The sequence below is a fragment of the Botryllus schlosseri genome, chromosome 15 (assembly GCF_051294905.1).
Source record: "Botryllus schlosseri isolate E-star chromosome 15, Bs_hap1, whole genome shotgun sequence".
Taxonomy (NCBI): Eukaryota; Metazoa; Chordata; class Ascidiacea; order Stolidobranchia; family Styelidae; genus Botryllus; species Botryllus schlosseri.
Genome location: NC_137250.1, coordinates 13,995,386 through 14,020,251, shown reverse-complemented (window position 1 = coordinate 14,020,251; position 24,866 = coordinate 13,995,386). Strand labels below are relative to the sequence as shown.

General features: G+C 40.0%; 1 protein-coding gene and 1 long non-coding RNA gene across 2 annotated transcripts; both read left to right on the top strand.

Moving 5' to 3' along the window:
- Positions 1-289: 289 nt before the first annotated feature.
- LOC145457135 (uncharacterized) lies at positions 290-5,324 on the top strand. The gene is made up of 2 exons (XR_013920790.1): positions 290-1,385; positions 1,469-5,324. It is a non-coding gene; the product is annotated as an uncharacterized LOC145457135 (long non-coding RNA).
- A 13,985-nt stretch (positions 5,325-19,309) lies between these two features.
- LOC145456685 (uncharacterized) lies at positions 19,310-23,191 on the top strand. Its single transcript, XM_080334786.1, has 5 exons — positions 19,310-20,858; positions 20,930-21,025; positions 21,903-22,034; positions 22,098-22,181; positions 22,291-23,191. The coding sequence occupies exons 3-5, from the start codon at positions 21,935-21,937 to the stop codon at positions 22,407-22,409; spliced, it is 303 nt and encodes a 100-aa protein (XP_080190912.1). The 5' UTR covers positions 19,310-20,858; positions 20,930-21,025; positions 21,903-21,934; the 3' UTR covers positions 22,410-23,191.
- Positions 23,192-24,866: the final 1,675 nt, after the last annotated feature.

Below are 24,866 nucleotides of genomic sequence, written 5' to 3'. Positions count from 1 at the left end.
TGGAATAACAGGTCTTAATTTAAATAAATACGAGATATCTTAACGCGCAGAATAAACGAGATCGCCACCGACTTTGCCCTGCGTAGTAGTGAAGACATATCATGCATCAAGTAGAGCAGTAGATCATAGATTTGCGATAATTCATGTAATATTCGGGTAAATAAATGTATAATTAATCAGCCACTCAAATGAAGAGGATAATAGAGTAACAACAGTTAAGTATTTATATTATTCCGTTTCCAGAAATTGGTATACGATGGTATATCTTTTTTGGTAATGAACTTATGTATAACATATAAAATTACATACCTTACCCTATATACTACATTAGTACAGCACAGAATACAATGGTGCATGAGACGTACAATATCATGAATAACGAATTATATATCTAATAGTAAAGTTATTACAACTATTCATGGCGCTCTTACACGTTCAATAAGCAATAAATATTCCTTCGCAAGTGACATGCATGTAATAGTAAGGACTATAGTAATGGTGTGCTCGAATGCCGAATCCATGCGCCTTGACAGTTGACTTCCCAGCACGTCATAACATTATATTATGGTCATATGTCTATTTGGTTTATTTATGACTCGCGTTGATACTACATGATCGCAGTGTGATTACGAGGGCCGCGGTCGCGCATGAGAAATTCGACAAATTGTACCGCGCGGTACGGTCGTATGGAGTGAGATGGCTTGAGTGTCGTCGCGGGTTGATATAAAATTACACCACGATCTGCGTACATTATCAGCCCATCTCAGAACAGTGGCAAAATCACCTTATCCTTATCTGCCTCACCAGTTTAAGGAAAGAAAATTGTAAATTTGCCAGATGATTGAACTATGAACATCATATATCATCTCGTCTGTGGCCTCTTTCGCATGATAGTGGGATTAATCATTTAAGTTTAAGGTTAAGTTTCAGCGTGGCTTCTCTCTCACGCTACAATTGCCTCGAATAACTATATAACATTTAGACAGTCAGTAAATCCGTGTGTCAATATAGTTCTTCAGCTTAAATAATGGTGGTGGTAGCCTAAAACACAAAGTACAGTTTGACACAATTTTGAAGGTTAAGGTTACCAACGGAAGGCCGCGAAATGTGCGAATGAGTATATCTTGTCCTGTCGAAGCTATAACGTAAATAGCAGTCCACACGATTTGGCTAGCACCGCATTACAATCAAACCCTCGTGGTGCTTTGAATATGATACGATTTATCGCATTTCTAAGCGATTTATTTTAGGGGCGGAACAATTACACAGCCACGCCACTCGTCGAGAACATTCCACGCAACAATGAATACAGGATTGTCGAAATTCACGTAGCAAGTGTAGCAAGTTTCATATTGGGCGAAGATGAATTTATTTGCTTACCGCAGGTGCGTAACCTGATACCTCAATGGAAACGAATTTGAAAGATTCGTTTCCGTGAGAGTCAGATAAATCTCTTTTTTTCATACAGGCATTTGATTTATTCCTCAAGGACATGGCGGGAGGTCTGTACACTATTTGTGCGAAGCTGAAGAAACTCAACATCGCCCCAGTTGTTTGCAACGTTGAGCAGGTTAAGATATATTAGTCAATTACAAATACACTGCGCAATGCATATTTGGTATCGGGCACCATCAGACAATTATAGTGACGAAAGCCGTTTTCCAAAAGATTATCCTATGGCAGGATATTCGATTGTACAATGTAAATAATGAAATAACACCATTGAGTACGTGTAATTTACAACTGATAGGTGTAAACAGCGTGTTGCAAAGAGACTCGCGATGAATTGTCAAGTGTAACGGTTTTCAGTATTTTGGAGTCGCATCTGTTTTCAATAGCTTACACAGTACACATACATAAAATGTGCATTCTTTTGCTTTGAATGCTACAGCGAGAACAAATTAAATCGAGAAGGCATTTCCATGCGAGACACGCAATCAAAAATTGTACTCGGTACATTCAAAATCTTTCATTTCTTACTCTCTAGTTCTGGTTTGTAAATTTCAACTTGAAGGCAGAATGCGAGCATAAATTTACAGCATGCTTTTCCTAAATTATGTTCATAATTCAACCTTTGCTCGCGTGACACATACTGTATTTAGTACCGGCTCCCTCTCCATCCCATCGCTGACGGGTCGAACGCTAGCGACGGCCGCATTATAAAATTTTCAATTTTTCGTATACACCAGTAATCTGGCTTGAAAAACATTTAGCAAATGAGACTATTGCGAAGGAAACAATAAAAAATTCGCCGAACATTGATTGTACGCAGATATTACATATAAACACCATGAAAACGCAGAACAAAACATTGTCAAGTCAGTGTATACCAATCGACAAAGCAAAGCACCAACCTCACACTCAATTGTGACTCAACTGTGTATATGGAGACAAACCTATCATATACATGTGGTAGAAATATATTCAGCACAGAACTAAGAATATTGCATGCAGTCGAGTAGTAAAGTGACACTATTCCAGAGAACCGTTCTCAGACTCATTCTATGATGGATACCCAGCAGTTATAAAAAAAGATTACCTACCACTACCAGGGCAGACGACGACTTGGTCGCGTGGCAGTCCCATTCCAACTTATATACAGAATTATTGTTTAGCGCTATATTACTAGAGATCCGCTGCAACACCAATCGGGGCGGATTCGAGTCCGACCGAGGTCGACTTCAGAATTCCGATACCTAAGTGTTGGAGGTTTACCTAGGCTTCTCCTCGCCACCTCATCCGCGTATAAGCGGTGTCTTACAAAAAGCCTAGAGGTGGGCCGTGCTATAAGTCGGCAGTTACGGAAAATAATGAAGAATATCGGCCTGGTGTACATGACCATAGTAGTCAACAAACACCATGAATACCACAAAACAAACAAAAGAAACAAACTTGAGATCCGTAACGTGAACGCAATGCAGCTATGGTAAGCCGTCATCGTACTTTGTGTAATGTGTGTTATACAGGTCCGAATTCTTCGTGGACTCGGACGATCCAACCCGTCGTGAACAGATACAAGCTGATTTCTCGAAGGGGTTTCGAGATACTTTACCAAGACTGCACTCAAGCATGGTAACCGACGTGCATGACCATGTTTCGATTTAGATGTCAATCTATATAGTACATAAAATAGTCGAAACTGCTGTGAGAGCGACGAGCCCATAGATATGCCCTGGATTTCAGTCCATCAATATGGTGTAACAGCCACTATCTATGCCATAGGCATGAGAATTCTCATCAAGATAGTCATTGTTGCGATATGAAAACGTGCTGAACATTCGTTCGCGTTGACTGTTTCGATTTCGCAAACAAATGCGATCTTTTTCCTACCCGGAAGCACAAAAGTCATCAGCCCCGGAAAGTGGAGCGCTTCATCATTAAAACTAATGGGAATAGAAGGAAATTCGTGATGAAAATTTCGATGTCTCATTGAAATCCAACACTAACGACCAGTTTCGCAAGTATTCTATTCAATTCAGAATGATGATTCCGATGCTGCTTGCGCATTCGAATCTGGTCTGTTATGGGTATAGTTGCGGGGTTTTCGGGAAGCTACCTCAATCAGCGCGATTCGCTCAGGCTCAATTGAAATTCTCACGTAAACAAACAATAGGTGGATTCATTCCCCAGACTTGCAATACGAGTTACATATTCGCGACAGGATATATCGTTCATTAAGTTTAGTTGGATCACAGCTGCTGTGAGTTACCGGCCTGATGTCGCAATGTGCATTGAAATCAGAAACTGCATATTCTGTAATCCAAAAACATCGGCTATAAAAGATCTAAATACAATTTTGATCATAGCACGACAAACGCTTGAACATATATGGGTACGGCAATCGATGTTTTATAGATGATATGACGTTCGAAAAGTCTTGACACCGCAATGCTATAACACTGATGCGGCAGAATCGCATTGCTGTGAGCCTTTGCGGCATCTTGGAAGATATATGGTAGAGACACAAAGGCGGACTAAGTCATCCTGGCTAAGTGAAATTAGCAGTCGTTTTGTGAAATTCCATCCAATGCATTGTTTACCAAAACAGGATTAAACTACTTCAAGTAGTATATATAGATATAGACAAGACAAAGCAGAATCCTTACTCGGGTACGAAACTATATTAGTTCGAGAGAGTTCCATCCATTCCATATTGAACATATCCGGACGTGTCTGTTCGTACTGGCTTCGCCGTATATAATGACCTGATATCATAAATGGTGTGAATACGCATATACTTTCAGTATATATATTACATTGGTTACACGATTTTGAACCACACAAAAAGCTCAAGTTTTTGTATACTGCATATATGGACGGTATCCTGAAAATGATGGCAACATGTGCTCTGATCCGCATATACTTGAACGTTGCCTTGGTGGAGACCGACATCATATACTATAAATAGAAAATCAAACTCAGTCTGATGCAACCCAGGTGAACAGCGCAACTAGAAACACACTTTTCCAGGACATTACAATTTTGTCATTATACCATCCCATTATCTAAATAAAATATGGAATTTAACCGCTTATAATTCCGCTTAAACAGTAAATAAACGAAGAAAAAGATATAGAGTGGATAACATACATTTCTAAAAGTACGAATGACAAATCGTTTGATATATCTTAAAATTAAGAGCATCAGACATATACGCGCAGAGTTGAACTCATTCATTATCATTGGTGTAAACTTGAAAAAGAAATGCCTTTGAACCCTTTCACTTCTTATAGAGGCTATAGACGCTTCTTTGTAGTCAATAGTAGCGATATGGTTAGCATTCGCTGAAGTCCTTTCTCATTTAGAAATATGTGTTTCGAGCGAGAATGTTATCTTGTCTGAAATCAAATGCTAACCAATTTGAGAATATTTGTAAATGATCGTCAATATAGCTACTGTTGTTGTATTTTTGCGGTATTTTAGAGAAATATATGTTTCTTGAAGTGATTGTGAAAGCAAAGATGTGCCGATAGACACGACTCGATTATTATGTATAATTTCACAGATTTACGATTGTAACGTTGTTACTCGTCAAAACTTACAGCAGCTGCATATTTATAGTTCGGCATTTGAAATCATTGAGAGAAATGACATACTATGCGACTTCAGTCCACTATAGGTCAATCAAAAGGGAAACACGTTTACCATCTTGAAGTTGTAATTCGGTAATTGAATTAGCGAAAGTCATTAAACTATACGATCGCGGCGTGTGGTTTTTGATGAGCGATCACTCAATTGGTTTGTGTTACCATTTGAAAATGAGTAATAGGCCAAAAAGCGAAGCAGGCGTAACGAATTGTCATGTTGAAAACGATCCATTTTATTCCCTTTGTCGCTTTTAACAGTTGTGTGTCAGTAAATTGCACGGCAACCGAAATGTATGAGACTAAAAGCACCTTTTCAATTCAAACCAATGCGAAATCCAAAACACAACAAAACATTCGTTTTCATCACAGCAGTTGCTAATCCAACACTATACAAACAAAGATTTATGTTTGTCTCAAACCTCGTAATGGCCCCTTTTCGCTCTCTGGAACAATATATTTCCCTCTGTTGAGAGAATTTGTCTTTGAGATTTATGTTAGATTGAATTAAGCGTCATCAAAGGTATTACCTACCATCAGATGTCATCAAAGGTATTAACAACCAGATTCAGAAATGAGATGATACTCTTCGAATGAATTGTATCCGGGAACCGTATAAAGGTTGTTGTTTCATTATAATGAATCATATATTATGGACCCGTCGGTAAATCTTATAGTCCATTACTTATTACATGATTTCCTTCGTCGCATTAAGCAAGAGAACCACTCTGCTCGATACGAGCAGTTGAACACCTTCGACTTTCTTTAGGTCAATTTTACCACCGGAGAAAACTGACCATAACCGGTCAGTGCCGAAAATAACGAACTCTTGCTCTCCCCAAAACTTTGGGTTTTTGATTTCGTGTTGTGACCTCCTTTTTGTTTGTTACGCCACGGTTTATCTGATGCCTCTATTCAATGTTTAAATATGTTTACCTCTCCAAGCCACGCGCGCTACTGCAACTATTATGGCATGATTTCGCAACGCGCGTTTTGTCTCATTCTCCCTGGAGTCAGTCTACCATCCTGTTGGTTCACGAGCATTGATCAGGCGTGATTATCGCACTATCAGAAGACACTGATTATAGAATGATGTTCGTCGTAGCGGTGATGACTGTATTTGAATCAGCCCCGGCTGAAACTCCAATTGATACACTAACGGCGAACCCGTCGTAATGAGGAAGTGAAATGGTGATTTCGTAATCAATTTGACACGAGGTGGCGGGCTAACGCGGTTTACCAGTCTAGGGCTGGGCACAATGATTCGAGTACTCGAATCTGAATCGAGAATTAATTTTAATGATTCGAGTCGAGTAGTAAAAGACGATTTTTTCGAGTACTAGAATTATACGCTCCTCGCAACTGAAAGTTAATTTACTAACGAGAGTTATAGTTTTGATACTATTTTCCAATGAGGAAGCCTTAAAACCTTGATTGGCCGTATCGCAGCATACGAGACATAGTACAAAGCTAGGAACGTTACTGCAAATAACACATTTCCGAAGTCATGATCATCCCACAACATTGTCAAGAAGTGCAATGAAATCGGGATGGTCGAAAAAAATACCAAAGTATCTTGAATGTGACGGATAAGGGGCATTATGTTCTTCGTGGTGGCATAAAAGGTACATATTTGAACTTTGACGTAGTACACTAGGTTGTGACGTCATAATGAGTGATACTCGAATACTCGACTCGACTCGAAGCATTTTACGTGATTCAGAATCGAATCACCAAGGTACTCGATTTTGCCCAGCCCTATTTACCACCAGATAGATCGTACATTCTACAATGCTTCGAATTTGTATTCACTTTTCTTGGCGTAACTACATATAATGATCAAATATGAAACATGTTAATCGGATGAATTGTGACTAAATATGAAGAGATCGGTCCTTATAACTGCATGTCATCTGTATCTAGTCGGCTTGGACGACCTCCAAAGCGTTATGCCGCTATACTACCACCAGGAATGATATCTGGGCAATTTTCTAGATGAAAAGAAATTGAAGCACACGTGAGTAGAATGTAACGTATGTGCAGGGTCGGGGCTCCCGCATATAGGATGATAAAACTTTTTGCGGTTAAATAATATTGGTAATTGCATACATATTGCTCGAAATTTTTCATCGCTTAACCAGCGTGTACTCAGAGTACACGCTGGTTTAACGGCAGAGCTGGCTGCAAGGTGTGGTCTTGGATAATTTAAAGGCCCGTAATAATAATCAAACATTATCTTTGGGCGGGCCCGTTGGCATAATTACTTCTTTAGCTGTTGTTATTTCATGACCGCTTGCCTGCTATGCAAAAAGATATTGAGATCGTCCATACGGACTAGACGCACACGATTCCAAATTAGTATTTTTTCACTGCCAATTTTTCTCTGTGGGATGACATTTGTCCTGTGGGGCTCAGATTTCCAGGACAGGAAGTTTCGGCACCAGCCATTTATGCGCCAATGGACAATTAGGCATGTATATATTGCATATAGATCGAAGTTTTCGATCACGGACAGGGGCAGTCCTTTACGCCTAAGGTTTTCTCGCTGCAGAACATTTTGACACACTTCTCGGCGTTCCATGTTGGCCTAAACTTTATATGTCTTGGTGCGGCGCGACTCGGTAATGACCAACCCAAATACCTATTTCTACAAACCCTTGAGCAGCGCTAAATCGCGCGCAACGCAAAAACTAATTTGAAAAAGTCGCACAAAATAAATAAAAAAACTACTCTTTAATTTATATTCATTCACGAAATAATTTTGCGCCCCCTTTGAGCTCGCCCCCCCCCCCCTAATTGGGTCCTGCGTATGAGTGTAGAATATAAATATTGCGTAAACGGTTTGTATAAACCTGCAAGCCGTATGACCAGTCTATATTGGAGATAAGATAACGATATTGGGTCTTCAAGCAGCATCGAGATAACTTTCCTCAGTAAGCCATCGTATTCAAACGGCAGACGAAAGATTTTCACGAGTGCTACGTCCCACTCTAGCTTATCTCTGTGGTATCGAGGTCACGCGTCTTCGCTTCTTAACTCTTTGCGAAATTTGCGGCTTGCATTAAGTCACTGTTGCACTTTGTCGATTCGATCAAGCAGTTGCCAGTCTATATTATACATAGTGTCTTGCGTACCACGGTGGTTTAGTTATGGCAAGCAGGCGCGCGGTATCGGTGATCGACCGACAGCTTTCAGCCAGGTATAATTGTATTCACTCCATGGACACTTCACTTGATGGGTTCATTACGGCTGGTACTGAGATTGTTTTAATAAAGGCATTCCATGCATGCAGACACAGCCGTAATTTCCAAGATTTGATATGCCACCGCGTTCTGGCCTACAGCCTGTCCAAGGTTAAATGATGCAAAATAGCACGACCACTGCGATGGGCTGAGCGGTCACAATACATAGTGTCATATATGTGTGTAAATACGTAGAAATGCTATAGAGACCTTTTCTAATCCTTCATATAAGACGGCCTACATTTGCAGATTCGGCTTGTGCCACGGATATACTACAGATTACATAAATATATTAATCTCAGCACATTGTCTTCCATGTGAAATATGATTGTGACATTTAAGACATTGGACAGTAACATGTCTAGTTACTAATGTATTATGACTATTGCGATTATTTTTTGACACGCCAAAAAAGTCAAAATTAGGTCAAAATTGTAGCGTTGGGTCAAAAAAAGTGAAACTTTTTACAAAGTCAATTTTTTTACAAACTGCATTTCGTTTGTATCGTAGCTGTTTACACTGTCGGTGAACTTATCATTTGACATTTTACAGTTTGTAGACTTCTTTATAGGCCTACCGTTGTAGGCAGCCCATTTTCTGCTCATTGTGAATCCGAAATATTCGAATGGAACATATAGGTTGACATGATGTGCAACGTACCGCAATATCCTAACTGAAGCAAGAGGGCGTGGGCATTGCATCGTTCTCGTGTCAAGAAGCGCTTTGTGAAAAATTGTGATTTAGACACCACTGTCAGCCAACAACTGCTACTGTTAAACGTTCTTTCTCCATTTTTGGCAAGCTACTTAATAAGGACAGACACTTTCCGCCCGAGAATGAAGGGAAGTATCTTTCGTTGCACTACAACAAATTTTAATTATGTCGACCATATACGTGGTTGAAGTACTGGAATTCTTCATAGTGTCAGATTTCCTTAAAATATCGTTTTATCATGAAAAAATTAGTCAGTTTTTGAGTCAAAAAAGTTTTTTCAGGCCGAACTACTTCGTAAGGACAGACAGTTCGAGCCATAAATGAAGATAAGTATAGTACAATTCTAACATTATGTGGGAAACACCTAATTTGCATATGTGATGTCGCAATTTGTCAAAATTAAGTTTTTTAAGGTAAAAAATGTCAAAACTTTGATTTCTTTAGCTCAAAATCCTCCGATTTTAGGTAAAAAAAAATAACGTCCTAATTATGACACTCCGAAATATATCAACCGCAAAATCGCTCTGGAACCTGGCCGAAAAAGTCTAGTCTCGCCATGGGCACAGTATGTTCTTTCTCTCTACGTTGTAAAAGTTGCCAAATGAAATCAGCAAAATCACCATATTCTTGTAAAATATCTGAAATCAAGAAAATGATTGATCTCATCTGTGTCATCATAACTCTCGTCAGGGCCGTAACAGCACTTCGTCAGCCCCCCCCAAAAAACTTTGGTCTTGCCCCCCCCCCCCCCCGTAGGGTTATAGAGCGAACTTCTGGGGGGCTTCGCCCCCCAGACCCACCTCGGCGATACACTTTTACCGCTATTCATCATGTTCGTTGGGAGTTTGTTTAGTGAATCAGCTTTTGTCGCCTAAGCGCGCGAAGCGCGGAAAATTTCTAGAATTCATGATTTCATCGGTCAGTATGATCGGGAATTGCATATATTGTTATCAATTTTTATATTCTCTTTGCTCACGTAATCAGATTTGCCGGTAGAGCTGAGTGAGGTGTGTTTGAAAAGGTAGGACCACTCAATAATAATTAAACATCTTCGGGCGTATACCCGTTGGCAGGAACAAAACAGCACCTCGTCAGGCACCACAAAACGTGGGTCTTTGGGCTTCCATGGGGTGATAAAACGACCCCCCCCCATCACGTTGTTCGTGTTTGTCACGAAATTATCTGTAAGCCAGCGCGAAGCGCGAAAACTTTCGGTAATTTATGATAAAATCGGTCAATCAGATAGGCGATTGCATATATATTATGCTATCAATTTATTGTCCTCTCTACTCACGTAATTAGTTTTACCGGTAGAGCTGAGTCAAGTGTCTTGAAAACGGGAGTGCCCGTAAATAATGATTAAACATCTTCGGGCGGGCGGACCCGTTAATATGACTTCGTTACATGATGTTATTTCGTGACTTCCAGTCTGCTATATCAAAAAATATAGAATCATCCAAACGTAGGCTTCTAAACTAAGAGACGCACACGATTTCAAATTGGTATTTCTTCACTGGCATGAAATTTTTCCCAACGGGATGGTATTTGTCTTGCAAAGACAGGAACATTCGGCGTCAGTCATTTAGGCGCCTATGGACAATTAAACTTATATGTATTTTGTATATATAACGAAGTCTTCGGTCTGCATAAGGACATAGACGTTTTCGGCCAAGCTTTTCTCGCTGCCGATCGTTCCGGCACACTTCTTGGAGTCGCATGTTATATGGCCTAAAACTTGATTGTATGTCTTGGTGGTTCGTGGCGCGGTAATGGCCCAATACCCAATAATATAGAAAATTTTGAAGAAATTGCATAAATTTTCAAAAAATATTCTATGATTTATGCTAATTCACGAAATAATTTTGGGTCCCCTTCGAGCTCGCCACCCCCCCAATTGGGGGGTTTGGGGTGCGGCAGTTACGGTGCTGACTCTCGTCATTGTCACGCGTAACATTTTTCGAAGGGATGGCAAGAACCACTTTAGCTACATTTCACGGACAAATCAAATCCTAGTCGACTATACGAGGTTTTGTGAAAGGTTCAAATCAAGAAGCCAGTTGCGAGTCAGAGATAGAGCATGACGGCTGAGCAGTGATCACTTTTGCTCTACGTTCACTACAGTCGTACGCAGGGCCGTAACAGCACTTCGTCAGCCCCCCCCCCCCCAAAAAAAAACTTTGGTCTTGGGCCCCCCATAGGGTTATAGACCGAACTTCTGGGGGGCTTCGCCCCCAGACCCCCCCCCCCCCCCCCGGTACACTGTTTACCGCTATTCATCTTATTCATTGGGACTTTGTTTAGTGAATCAGCTTTTGTCGCCTAAGCGCGCGAGGCGCGGAAAATTGCTAGAATTCATGATTTCATCGGTCAGTATGATCGGGAATTGCATATAGTGTTATCAATTTTTATCTTCTCCCTGATCACGTAATCAGATTTACCGGTAGAGCTGAGTGAGGTGTGTTTGAAAAGGTAGGACCACTTAATAATAATTAAACATCTTCGGGCGTATACCCGTTGACAGGAACAAAACAGCACCTCGTCAGGCCCCCAAAATGGTGGGTCTTGGGCTCCCATAGGGTGATCAAACGACCCCCCCCATCACGTTGTTCGCGTTTGTCACGAAATTATCTGTACTGAATTGTGAGCCTGCGCGAAGCGCGAAAATTTTCGATAATTTATGATAAAATCGGTCAATCAGATCGGCGATTGCATATATATTATGCTATCAATTTATTGTCCTCTCTACTCACGTAATTAGATTTACCGGTAACGTAATTAGATTTACCGGTAGAGCTAAGTGAAGTGTCTTGAAAACGGGAGGGCTCGTAAATAACGATTAAACATCTTCGGGCGGGCGGACTCGTTGATATGACTTCGTTACGTGATATTATTTCGTGACTTCCAGTCTGCTATATCAAAAAATATAGAATCGCCCAAACGCAGGCTTCTAAACTGGGAGACGCACACGATTTCACAATTGGTACTTCTTCACTGGCATAAAATTTTTCTCGGCGAGATGGTATTTGTCTTGTGAGGTTCAGATTGCAAAGACAGGAACATTCGGCGACAGTCATTTAGGCGCCTATCGACAATTAAAGCTATATGCATTTTGTATAGCCTATATAACGAAGTCTTCGGTCTGCATAAGGGCATAATAGACCTTTTCGGCCAAGCTTTTCTCGCTGCCCATCGTTCTGGCACACTTCTTGGAGTCGCATGTTATATGGCCTGAAACTTGATTGTATGTCTTGGTGGGTCGTGACGCGGTAATGACCCAATACCCAATAATATAGATAAATGTCTACTTGAATTCGCGCGCAGCGCGAAAAATTTATGAAAAAATTGCATAAATTTTCAAAAAATACTCTATGATTTATGCTAATTCACGAAATAATTTTGGGCCCCCTACGAGCTCGGGCCCCCCAATTGGGGGGTTTGGGGTGCAGCAGTTACGGTGCTGGTCGTACGTGTACTGTACATTGTACACTTACAGGTAAATCTTGTACTCCGCACAACGCTTACGCATAGTTAACGCCTGATTACCATAAAACTAGAGAAGCATATAGGAATTCGCAACTTATTCCGTCGTTAGAGTCAGTGCTTTAGCGATTAATAATTGAATTAAAACGAACAATATTCGAATTTTTGCCGAAACTCCGTTGTGTGAGAATAAAATTGTTGTTAGAATATAACCCTATCCGTCATGTAATGCCATATAATGGGCTCTTTCACCGGGTGTATCGTACACCTTGGGGTGTACCAAAATTGTAAAAGGGCGTACCACTCAGATGGGGTGAACTGGGGTGTATCAGATCCGCAATAACACATACCAATGACCAGCTATCACAATACACTGGTAAGTTTAAGCTTCTGATGATATTGACCGGGCGTGCAGGCCTACGTAGCATGTAAGTAACGTTCGTATTGTGATGTCATAAGAAAATGCTTTTCCTCGAAGAGCATTACAATATGCTATTATGTTATTACTAGGGCCATTTTTATATGACCTGAAAAAATCCATAATATGACTTTATTTTTCGGAAAATATGACTTTATATGACTTTATTTGAAAATAGTGTATTTCTACACGCGAACAACGTCACTCACGAAACTAAAGAGTAAAACATACGCAACATAACACATCCATTTCTATTTGAAGTCACTGTTGTAGTACAGTTTCATGTAGTGCGGAATGTTAGAGTCTTTGAAGTTACGATTTGGACGTAAAATGACTTTAGTAAGGAAAATGGGCGCTCCACAGACGCTGATGTGGGTTGACACTTCTGCAGTTTTGCATAAAGCGATGGTGAAATGTTTGGTCTTTGTAGCTCCATAATTTTTTTCACATCGTTTTTGTCCAATTGCTTCTTAATGTAATTTTTGAGCTCAAGCGGATCTTTTCCGAAATCAAAGGCATTTATATCAGCATGGGCGTGTACGTAGGCTATAACTTTCCATTACAATATCGCATCAGGTTGACAGTGTACGTAGGCTATAATTTTCCATTTTCAGTATTAAGTTTGAAATATTGTTATAGTGGAGGCAAATTGACTGAATAGTCAACTTTGGATCGTTAACTGAATTTTTGATGCTATAACTTCACCTTCCTACGTCTCGGCATAATATTTAGCAGCATTCGACCAGCTACCCCAACGAGTAACGGCCTTAGTTTGTTAGTGCTTGATTGCTTCACCGCTTAAATTGGTACTTTTTATTCAAACTATACTAAAAATATGACTTTATAACTTTTTATGACCTAACCAGCAAAATATGACTTTATAACTTTCTTAATATACCCCATTGGCATGCGGTTTTTTGCGTTAAAATTGATTTCACGACTTACTGATGCATAGAAAAAAATATGACTTTAATGACTTTAAATGGCCCTAGTTATTACTATTACGTTACTACTATTCTATTGTAAATGTAAGTTCTGTACCTCCAAGAAGCTCTTATGTATATAGGATTGATAATAAAGTATTCAATCGAAAAGCAAGGTCGTGCATTTTGAGGTAACCTATTGGAACCATTTGACTGGTCCGGCCCGCGGGCGGTTTGAAGGTTTTAATCCGGCCCGCGATGAAAATTGAGTTTGACACCCCCTGATCTAGGCTTTTAAATCACCTCGTACGCGGATCGGAAAGCTAGGAGGAGTATAAATAAGCCTCTAACACTGAAGTAGGAATTCTGAAGTCAACCTCGGCCGGAATTGAATTCGCAAGTCGTAACCCGTTGATGTTGCAGCTGTGGGACGTACCGTACCATGCCCCACTCTATCTCACCACAAAATGTGCAGGACTGTAGGTATAAGGTTGGAGTAGGTAGTTTATGCATAGTGTATATAGGCTTACTAAGGTCGCAACTCGCAAGTAATATACACACGATGGACTATGAATATGTTCAACGTCCAATTTTGCAACATTATGCGGCAACATTGGCAATGAATAAATATGCAATCTCTCAAAAGATTGGAAACTATATTATAATTTCAATTAGTACTCATAACTTCGTGATTTCGACAGGAAGTATTAAGTAGGACAGATTTGGAGTTCCATCACAAGAGAATCAAGGTACAACCGGTATCCAGAAAACATCAAAATAATGACGCGCGGCGTAAGTCAAGTTTTAATTTATATTAACAACGACGGAATAGAACACGTCCCGGCTATTTTTCTGTGAACAGACATGTGTAATGGATTGAAGGCAGACCGAGTAGCTCTCCTGTCGCATGGCAACATCAGTCGTGACATGTTAGAATAATTTAATGATAAACATGATTAAATTACACATCGATGAAGCGGAATTTAATAATTTTATAATTTTGATAATGGATTTTCATGTCCAACCGTTGTCTTTTCGTTTCCGACATCTGTAGTAAAATATATATGTTTTCCAAAAATAGCATCACAAATCAGCTTAATAAATGACAATCCTTTTCTTCTCTATACCCAAGGCCGATTCGATTGTTAAGGTGCAGTATGGAGTATACCCCCCCAGGTGAATTCAACTTATCCAGCAGACAGTATAGACCAGAAGTTCCCAACCGGCGCGGAATTCCCCACTGGTGGGGAATGGACGCATTTGTCAAACAATATATACAGGATATAGTCTTACATATTTACGGAGACACATGCGCGATTACCGTTACCTGGTAATTGCTCTGGTATCTAGAATGTATGCATCGAAAAGTATATTGCGTGTTGTTCACAAAAACTCAATTTTTAACTCTGGATAACAAATGAATGCGTCACAAACGCATCCAGCACGACCCCGACAAGTAAACGTCGTGACGTGAAATAACGCTATGTTTCGAGGGTTACCGGTATCGGTTCACAATACGTTTTATGTTGCAGTTATAGGCTATTGTCTTGCGTACTACATGGTGTGGCTTTCCAGTAGCAAGTCCCTGCTAAACCTCTGGCTAAATGTTATGAAGGGGCATTATTATTGGGTATATAGGAGTTTTGGGTAGTGGGGAATGAAGACTGGGAATAAATCTGAAGTGGGGAATGACTACAAAAAGGTTGGGAACCACTGGCATAGACTAAAATACTAAACTAAACGGACGAATTTCATGCTCTCTTTATTCGTTGTGTCAACATAAATGTAAACCATAAAAAGTAGAGGGTTCAAAGAACTTTTCGCTCTATACCGCAACGATGCATTATATCTGACCAAATGTAACCATCGTGACGAAGTGACCATCTTATCGCCCATTTTCATAAACGCACCTATATAGGTCAATCTCGATAACTGTATTGGCATTCGTAGACTTCCAACCTATGTGCTCTGCGCTGAAATGTTAGAATATTTTTGGACTTGGAGAAATGGATTTTTTCAATAAATTCTGTAATTTTTCCGGCCTATGAGTTAAATTATTTTTGCGAAGTTGATGTTTTTCACAATTTCGGTAATGTCTGATTCATTGCTCTAGTATTGTTGTGACGTCATATGGGCTTGATATTCTCAATTGAAAATATAGGTTAACTATTAGGGATGGTGTGAAGTGAACCCCTGAAAGGTTCAGGCTCGCGTGAACGGGAACCTTTTTGAAAGGTTCTGTGTAAACGCGAACGTGAACGTATGACGTCACGTAACGTCATATTGCAAATTCCAACTCTACATTTTAGTGAAGTGATCTGGTAATGTAGCCTATACACGATACCTAGCGACGACTCAGGCAACATTATGTCGAAGTACATGCTGACTTTTTAAACGTCACCAAATGTATCTACAGGAGCAAACAGATGCTATAATAATCCCATAAAATCAACAATTTCGACGAGGACTTTCAAGGGAATATAAGCTTACGCCGCAACGGTCTAGGTCAAACCGGATAATGTATTTGGCGGCTGACAATTGCTACATTGATATTGAGCAGAGTCTAAAACGGGTTTGCAACCGATATTACTCCATAAACAAGTTATATGTAGCCAACAGACCAATAGCGCGGATTTGCTTTTTATGATACAATATACATATTAAATCAACACGGATTCCGTACGTCTACTAGATTTTTCGCATTAGCCAACGATGTATTCTTTACATCAATTTCATTGATTGGTTGAATAAACATTCGCTGACTACCTACAGGCAGTGTATTTCCTTCTTGATGCTGTGTGATGGCGTGTCAAGCTCATAGCAGAGAGTCACTGAATATTCACAAACGGAAAGCTGAATATTTCGATCAAACTTTTGCGTTAAAGCCAGTAAAATTTTTGAGATTCGCAAGGGGAATACTCTTTTTTTGGATGATTTTGTTTATGCATAGACTGGTCCGTAGTTGAAATGCAAATAATTTCAACCAAAGATGTCATAATGACGTGGAAAATTGTAATATATGAAAAAGGTTCACAGTGCAGAAACTACCAAGGGTCGCTAGTAAACGTGAACCTCTAAATTTCAATGGTTCACGTAAAGAGCCCGAACGCTACCTTCACGTTCACATACCATCCCTAAATATAGCTCCTTTGAAGAAATACTCTCCCAACCCCTGTCTATTACGGACCAAAATATCTTTAACCAGGACTACATCGTCTTGCAGCATTTTTACGGTCGGCGGTCATCATAGAACATGTTTTTGGAAAGTATTTACAAAATTATGGCATAATTATACAACTTTGTAAAACATAATTTTTTTAAAAAGGCCTTTGTTTAAAACATGTTTTAAACAAAGTGTTTTAAACAATTATTTGTTTTAAATGTAACCCTAGTTACAACAATAGTGATCCAAACTCTGGTTACAGAAGAACCCGAAAATGTAGGCTTTTCCAGTCCACTAAATCTTGTTTCACCTATATATAGTTACCGTCCACTAAAATCGTTGAGGACGGAGTGACAGTGCTGGGAATTCTTCTCTTGGGCATTCGCGATCCCGACTTGAAAATAAGAATTTTATTGCTTATGATAGACATAGCATATGTACTATAAAATATATGCTAACAAAGAAATGAACATGGCGCTAAATGGTCATATAGTTGAAGCGTAATTGTGTCTCAAAGTAAACAATGTACTGTTGATGCAAAATGCAAGAACTGATTTCCGAGTATGGCATTTCTCTTTACCTCTCTCTCACTCTCTCCTTCTCTCTTTCCCCATGTTCTATTCTTCTCCTCGTCGCCATTCCAATAATAGTCTATGGCGGAGTTGCAGTTTGTGAATTTATTCTGACTAAAATGTCAAAGTAGTTCTTGATACCCGTTATATATTTGCTTTAAATCATGAGAAATCCATGGTCATTCGCTTTCAAACTAATTTCAAATTAATTCCCCGCGGCATAAGAATCAAAAACAAGATGGCGGTACTGATGGACTTCGATATCATAATCTGACAATTGATCGGAAAACATTTTAATCGCGGGTTCTTCGGAGTGATGTGACGAATTGTTGTAAAATATATATCAATGGCAATTTCATCCCGATACCGAAATAACTTACATTTCTCATACAATAACGCGAGTATGCACTTGAGATCGATTTATTACTGTTAATGGGTATAGAGAGAATTTCGAGAATCATATCCCATTAGACTAAACTACAGTGACATAGCATATGGCATATAGGTCCACGACTACTCACTCTGTGATAATGATTTTAATCGGTAAATTTCAATAATTGAGAGATACTAATACGGTGTTTGGACTGCAGTATAAGTATTACATAAATTTATAGCATCATGATTTACAGAACATCTGGGAGATATTTTACTGTCACTGATCTAGTTAGTATGTAAGCTTGTCCAACAAATGCCAGAATTCTAAGATTGATATCCGTTCTTGCTATAGTTGCATTATTTGAACCTTACTGTGACATCACTTTAAAATGTTAACAACGCTACAAAGAGAGAACCCTTCATCTGTAATACCATATTAATCCTGATTTGAGTACCATATTTTATTGTGCTGATACTACGACCCATCGATAAACCACTGAGAGTGCACTTACACCTTGGTTAATTTCAACACGTTTGATGATTTCAAAGTCAATTCGGGTGCGTTTTATGCATTCGAGAAATGTTGGTGTGAGAAGATTCCATTGTAAATGTGGATCTTTTTGAGATTATCGCTCTTGCGATGGTAACTAAATTACATTTTATGATTAACTATTTAGTGAATGGGTGGTTTTGCACCATGGACAATTTATGGACGTAAGTAAATAACGCCGTATTATTTCACGCTAGGACTGTTCGAGTCGCAAAACGGCTGGGCACAATGATTCGAGTACTAGAATCTGAAACCAGTATTAATTTTAATGATTCGAGTCGAGTAGTAAAATACGATTTTTTTTTGAGTACTGAAATTATACACTCTTTACCAACTGAAAGGTAATTTACCAACCAGAATTATAGTTTTGATACTATTTTCCACTGAGGAACCCCTGAAAACTTGATTGGCCGTGTCGCAGCATGCGAGACATAGTACAAAGCTATGAACGTTACTGGAAATAACACATTTCCGAAGTCATGATCGTCCCACAACATTTTCAAGAAGTGCAATCGGTATGTGGTCGAAAATATACCAAAGTATCTTTAATGTGACAGGCAGTATGTTCTTTGTGGTGACATAAAAAGTACATATTTGAACTGTGACATATTAAATTATGTTATGACGTTATAATGAGTGATACTCGAATACTCGACTCGAAGCGTAATACGTGATTTAGAATCGAATCACTCAGGTACTCGATTTTGCCCAGCCCTAATCGCAAATTATTTGAGTCTGCTTCAAGCATCAGCTTTTCGAATGACGTAATTGGCTAATGTCCATGACGCAAATGTAAGCATAGGGGATAGAGTTCAGACTCCGCCACTATTTTAAGTGCCGTAGGTTTATCTGGGATCTTCATCGATTGCATCACTACAACTGATGCAGTGCATTGAAAATACCGAGCCGAGCCGAAAAAACCGAGCTACAATTCAGCAGCAAAGATCCTGAATTGGACGCATGAGAGCGAGACAAAGAGTATAGAGCAGAGACGGGCAACATACGGCCCGCGGGCCGGATCCGGCCCGCGAAGGGATTTTGTTCGGCCCGCGGACAGTTTTCCGTCCTACATGATAATGTGGCCGGCGGCCCCAGTCTTCCGAGATTTCCCAATACTTGCTTACATACGTCAAATTTTAGAGACTCTATGTTATTATACACGTGTATGCGCATTACGTAGCGACCGAGGGTAGAGCTTAGTCGTAAGTGCGTCGAACCGAGAAGACCTGCATTATCGGCATTTACGATGTACTCAACCCATATGTAATTTGCGGTAATATAAAACACCGCTGTTGCCAGGGGTCGCCAACTCAAAACGGGTCGCGGGCCACTTGCAGATTTCGTAGAGGCCGCGTGCCGCATGAATTTAATATCGAGATAAAATAGGCCACACAGTTGAACAACTATGCTATCTCGTCACCTACTAAATTTTAAACCAGTGGTTCTCAACCGGGGGTCCGCGTTCCGGTCCTGTTAGCCGTGAATCATCACTTTTACCCCCAAAATTACTACTGTTACGGACGGGAAAACACAGAAATTAATGGCTACGTTATCGCAGTTATCTCCGGCAATACTTCGCAATCGTTGTAATTTGCTAATATATCTATACACATAATCTAACTAAACGTCTTCCCGATGTCAGCTATTAGAGCAGTTTTTGGCCTTCGATGGTGTTAGTTGAACTTGATATTCCAATACGCATTGCATATTCTCTGTCATTGAAGAACATATTACGAACAAATTTAATTCTCTTTGATTCAGTCTTGATCAGTATATAATATATATGTACGGAAGCCCGTGTTAGCCACTCGAATATTATTAATAGAGAGCAAGCCTTGGTCAGATTATAGGCTATCACTGTACGCTATGAGCCGTCTCGTAAGAGATGCAAATTGCACAAATATAATTTAATTGCAGCATCCGGAAAACAGTCAGTGGACACTTTGTAACCTGTCACTTTCCCCCTACTTACGACACTCTTCCGGTGCTATATTCGCAATGTAGCTTTGTAATTCAATTACTCTATGCAATAATAACTTTGTCATATACCTCACGAGACAGCACAACAAGCACCAAACTCCAGTGCGGATCACACAGAATAAGACATCCATTGCCTTTAATCTTATTATCAAGACACAATCTAATAGATGGACCCAAAATTACCACGTTATCTCTATGTATGTATGACAGGGAGCAGCTGGGATTCGATCTGAAATGCGATCGAATGTTCTTGTTTCTGATCAGAGGATCGATTCAGCAGCAATAGCTGAGAGTGATGTGGAAACATGACCACATGGTTCAATGTGTAAAGGCACACCAAAAAGTTACAGCACCCAAGTAAGACATTTCTGACTATAGGTAAAATTATGATCACATATGTTTCGACAAAAACAACTCGCCTAATGCAGATATGAAACAGACGGCAAGGATGACCAAAGTAAGGAACGAGATGGAGGATCTGAGCAGCGTTTGACAAGTTTGATGTGCCCAGCGTCTTTCTGAAGGTGCTGTCCTTACATTGTGTCGCTTTTACCATTGAACTGAATACCATTGGAATTACAATGTGTCTCACATCTATAAAAGATGTAGCCTATCATATTAAGCACGGAAGCATTTGTATACACCAGAGTTTGACGTGACAATTTGTCGATATTGCAGTAATTTAGGACCGGATAAGATGACCTCAACACATATAAACTCCGTATGCCCTCCGAAGTGTTTCATTTATTGTGATTACAATGGCATTATCATAAGTAGCATATATCGCATCGTATGTATCGCTAATATTGTCTATTTTTATTTTGCATTGTCACCACCTCTATACCGTGTCTGTGGAGCTTAAGCTATTATCAACCCTTGGTATAATCAATTTATCGACTGGCCGAATTGGACTAGCTTCTATCGTAAGACTCCTTCCAGATTATTTCAAGTGTTGACCACGAATGCATTTTAATTCAGACGGGGTGGCTATTTACTGAATTCGGTTGCTGACATATGGGCATTGAGCATGCGACACAATGAAAAACAACAGATCAGCATGCGACACTTTGGCATGCGTCAGTGGTTTCACCACCCGATAACTTACCCCAACCCCCACCCGAACCCCACAATCAACACTTATATATATAATAACACCAAACCTAGCCCTAATCCAATTCTCTATCTAACCCATACCCGACTGCAACCTCGAATTTACCAACATGCTCATGTGTCGGATGCTCTTATGTCGTATGCTCATTGCTCAAATGTCCACGGACCACTGAATCCCACGATAACACATTAACTGGCCACGAATATTCCGTCAAATTTGTCGAAAGCCCCATGGTGTATGAGACGCAGGAGTTATGTGACAGTATCGAACGCGATGTCCTGCTTATACAGGGTCGGATGCGGTGGACACCTCAAATCAAAATATGTCGGCAACGTTGAAGCTTCTGACAAATACCCAGAGTCTACTACAAGTGGCCGCCGATAATTCCAGATTGCAACAAAAGCAAAATTCGTATGAGATCGGTACGGTTTGTTAATTTGGAAACGACATAAGTGAGAACCTATAACTGCGGAGTATCTTATCAGCGAAATGGATCAGGCAAATGACGCTGCAGCGCCGAATGAGAGAAGACGTCGAAAAGAGATTACAAGAAAGCGAAAAAAATACAGGTATCCGTCATATATTATTAATCCATAACTAATAGTTTCGTTCAGATTTCCGCCAATCTGCCTGTCCGCGCTTGGTGTCACGTTTTTTACAATCTTACAATAATTCCAGCTATGACGCAGCAGATTCTAAATAAAGTGAGGATTAAGCGATTATCCCTGCAGGAACAAATACACGCGGACGAAATTGGCAAAGATGAGACACTGAACAAGATAGCAGCCGATAAATGAAGTCAAAGGTCCAACTGGCGATTCGTTGATGATGTGTTTACACACGACGGGGATATTGCTGTATTTCATTGTATCGAATTTCATCAATATGAAGAACGGCGGATATATTTGGAATACGGAGACAAGCAGCCTAAAGTTATACATATACAATGAAACAAATTGGCGCTATATGAGAGCTTCAGATACATTCTCGATAAATAGTATTTTATTGAAAATGACTTCTTCGTGTCTTGCAATTTAGAATTGTTGTTAAGTCGTTCAACTACAAAATAATAGTGGTATTGGGCTATGGCTGACAAACCAGCCACAGACTCGAGTCGTCCAAAGTCGCTCTGGATCTTGTAATAGACCTACTGAGATTTCTATCAATGATTACGAATAATAATACAAATTTTGTCTATGAGGTCTGTGGTACAAAATCGATTGCTCTCGAAGTTGAACACAATGTGCGCGCGCCACCTATCGGTCAGTCACTCGAGTTTTTCTACTGGCGAGTAGATTCTTCGTGACGCTGCCATCCACTGGCGTATTGGCGAGGTAATCAAAAGGCGCCCAAATTTCCATTTTTGTCACATATTCAGAATACTGAACTGGTCACTATATGCTCAAGATCGTAACTTTTCTATATACTTCCTAGACCATTGGTTCTCAACCCTTTTGTCTTCTCAGATCCCTTTGGACCGTCACGGATCCCTGTGGACCTCCATATCTTCAAATCTACCTCTATTAAAGTCCAACAGTCATCTCTCTTGTGCAATTATTAACTGTAAGCTAGTGATAAACAAGAACAAAATGACCTTCCTTGAAAGTAACACCATACTATTTATGTAGAAATTGAGAAGACACTGTCTTGAAAATCCGCGTCGTCGATTTGATATGAACGAGTGCCGAAAATCAATTTCCACAAAGATAGGTGGTGGCGAACGCAATAATAACGTTTAACGCTTCCGGCGGCAAGTTTGGCTATGATCGCAAGATATATGGCACCAATATAACGTCCAAATGAGTCATTTTTATCTAGCAGCTCATCTTGATGTTATTCCGGAATAGCGGTTATGTATATCACAAGATAAAATGAATTTCTGCAGACAAATATTTTCCCAAACCCGAATAAAACATTTCTAAACTACTGGCAATATAGAAACTAAAATGAGTTTGCATTGTAGGATATGCCTTCTCAGACGGCCATTCTGTTTATGTGAGTCCTAAAAAGCAGGGTTGTAATGACTCGAGTCAGACTCGAGTCACGTTTTTTTTGACTCGACTTGACTCGAGTCATTTTGTTGAAATGGGAAAATGACTCGAGTCAATATTTGGATTGACTCGACTTGTACTCGAGTCATTACGCATGACTCGACCCAAGTCAATGACTTGGCTTATTTTATATGACTTGAAGATGAATAAATTTGCGAATCGTAATGGCTAGTTCAACACATCTGACGAATTCCGCCGACATCGCTATTTGTCACCACTGCTTTCGTTGCACTCGTCTGATATCAGATATGCCGCCGCAAAAACAACAGACAATGGTACCATAGGCAACTACAGGCAATTTGAAGGTCATTTTTGACCGGCTTGGCGAGCATTAAATTTGGTAAAACGAGTATCAAGCGAAAGCTGACTCTGCACTGATTACGAAAATATAAATGATATTCCGCTCGTGGCCCTGGAACCCCCACAATCAGCCTCGAATTTTTCATTGTTATGGAGATCGGCATTGGGACGCAATAATGCTGCCTGGCTCTTTTGCTCTTGAGCTACTCTCTCGTTTCGCCAGACAGCATTGTTGCGTCCCAATGCCAACCAGGGTAGTACCAACTACCAACCCTGCTCTCCCTCTCACTCTACAACCATGCAATTAGGCACACTATCATTGTCAATTACTTGCGCGCATTAGTGGAAGCATTGAAAAATTCTATTTTAAAGCGTTTTGCAGGAGTGTTTGTAAATGTGAACATGATCACAACTTATGAGTCTTTGGATTGGCCTATCGGTAATCCCAAACCGTTTGGTGAAACCATCTTCTTCACATCATGCGTGTTCGATCCGAAATTTGCTTTCCATTAGCTTATGGATCTAAATTGCTCAGAACAATCCGGAATTGCACTGCGGCAGAAAATAATCGAGTTGATGATGACTGAGCCTGACACTCATTCATACAGGATCACCAGCCAAGGTACAAAATCATCTGACGCAGAGGTACTATAGATCCTCCGCAATCAAAGTATTTAAGACTTTTCAATTATACAAGCAAACAGTCGAAGCAAAGTTCAATTAGAGCCAACGCAATCACTCAGATAGTCAAGTACTTGGAAGAGACTGATAAGCTCATGTGTAGATTTGAAAGCGATGATTCTTTGCATTTTTGGGCGACTCGAAAGAATGAGTATCCTATGCTCTTCAGTGTGGTTCAAAAATGCTTATCAATTCCTTCATCTAGTGCACCAGTGGAACGTG

Excerpts from the sequence above, each read along its gene's own strand:
- LOC145456685 (XM_080334786.1), top strand. The coding sequence starts at position 21,935 with ATGTCGGCAACGTTGAAGCTTCTGACAAATACCCAGAGTCTACTACAA. Across the intron at positions 22,035-22,097 it reads GCAAAATTCGTATGAGATCG|CGAAATGGATCAGGCAAATG; the intron begins GTACGGTTTGTT and ends GTATCTTATCAG. Across the intron at positions 22,182-22,290 it reads AGAAAGCGAAAAAAATACAG|CTATGACGCAGCAGATTCTA; the intron begins GTATCCGTCATA and ends CAATAATTCCAG.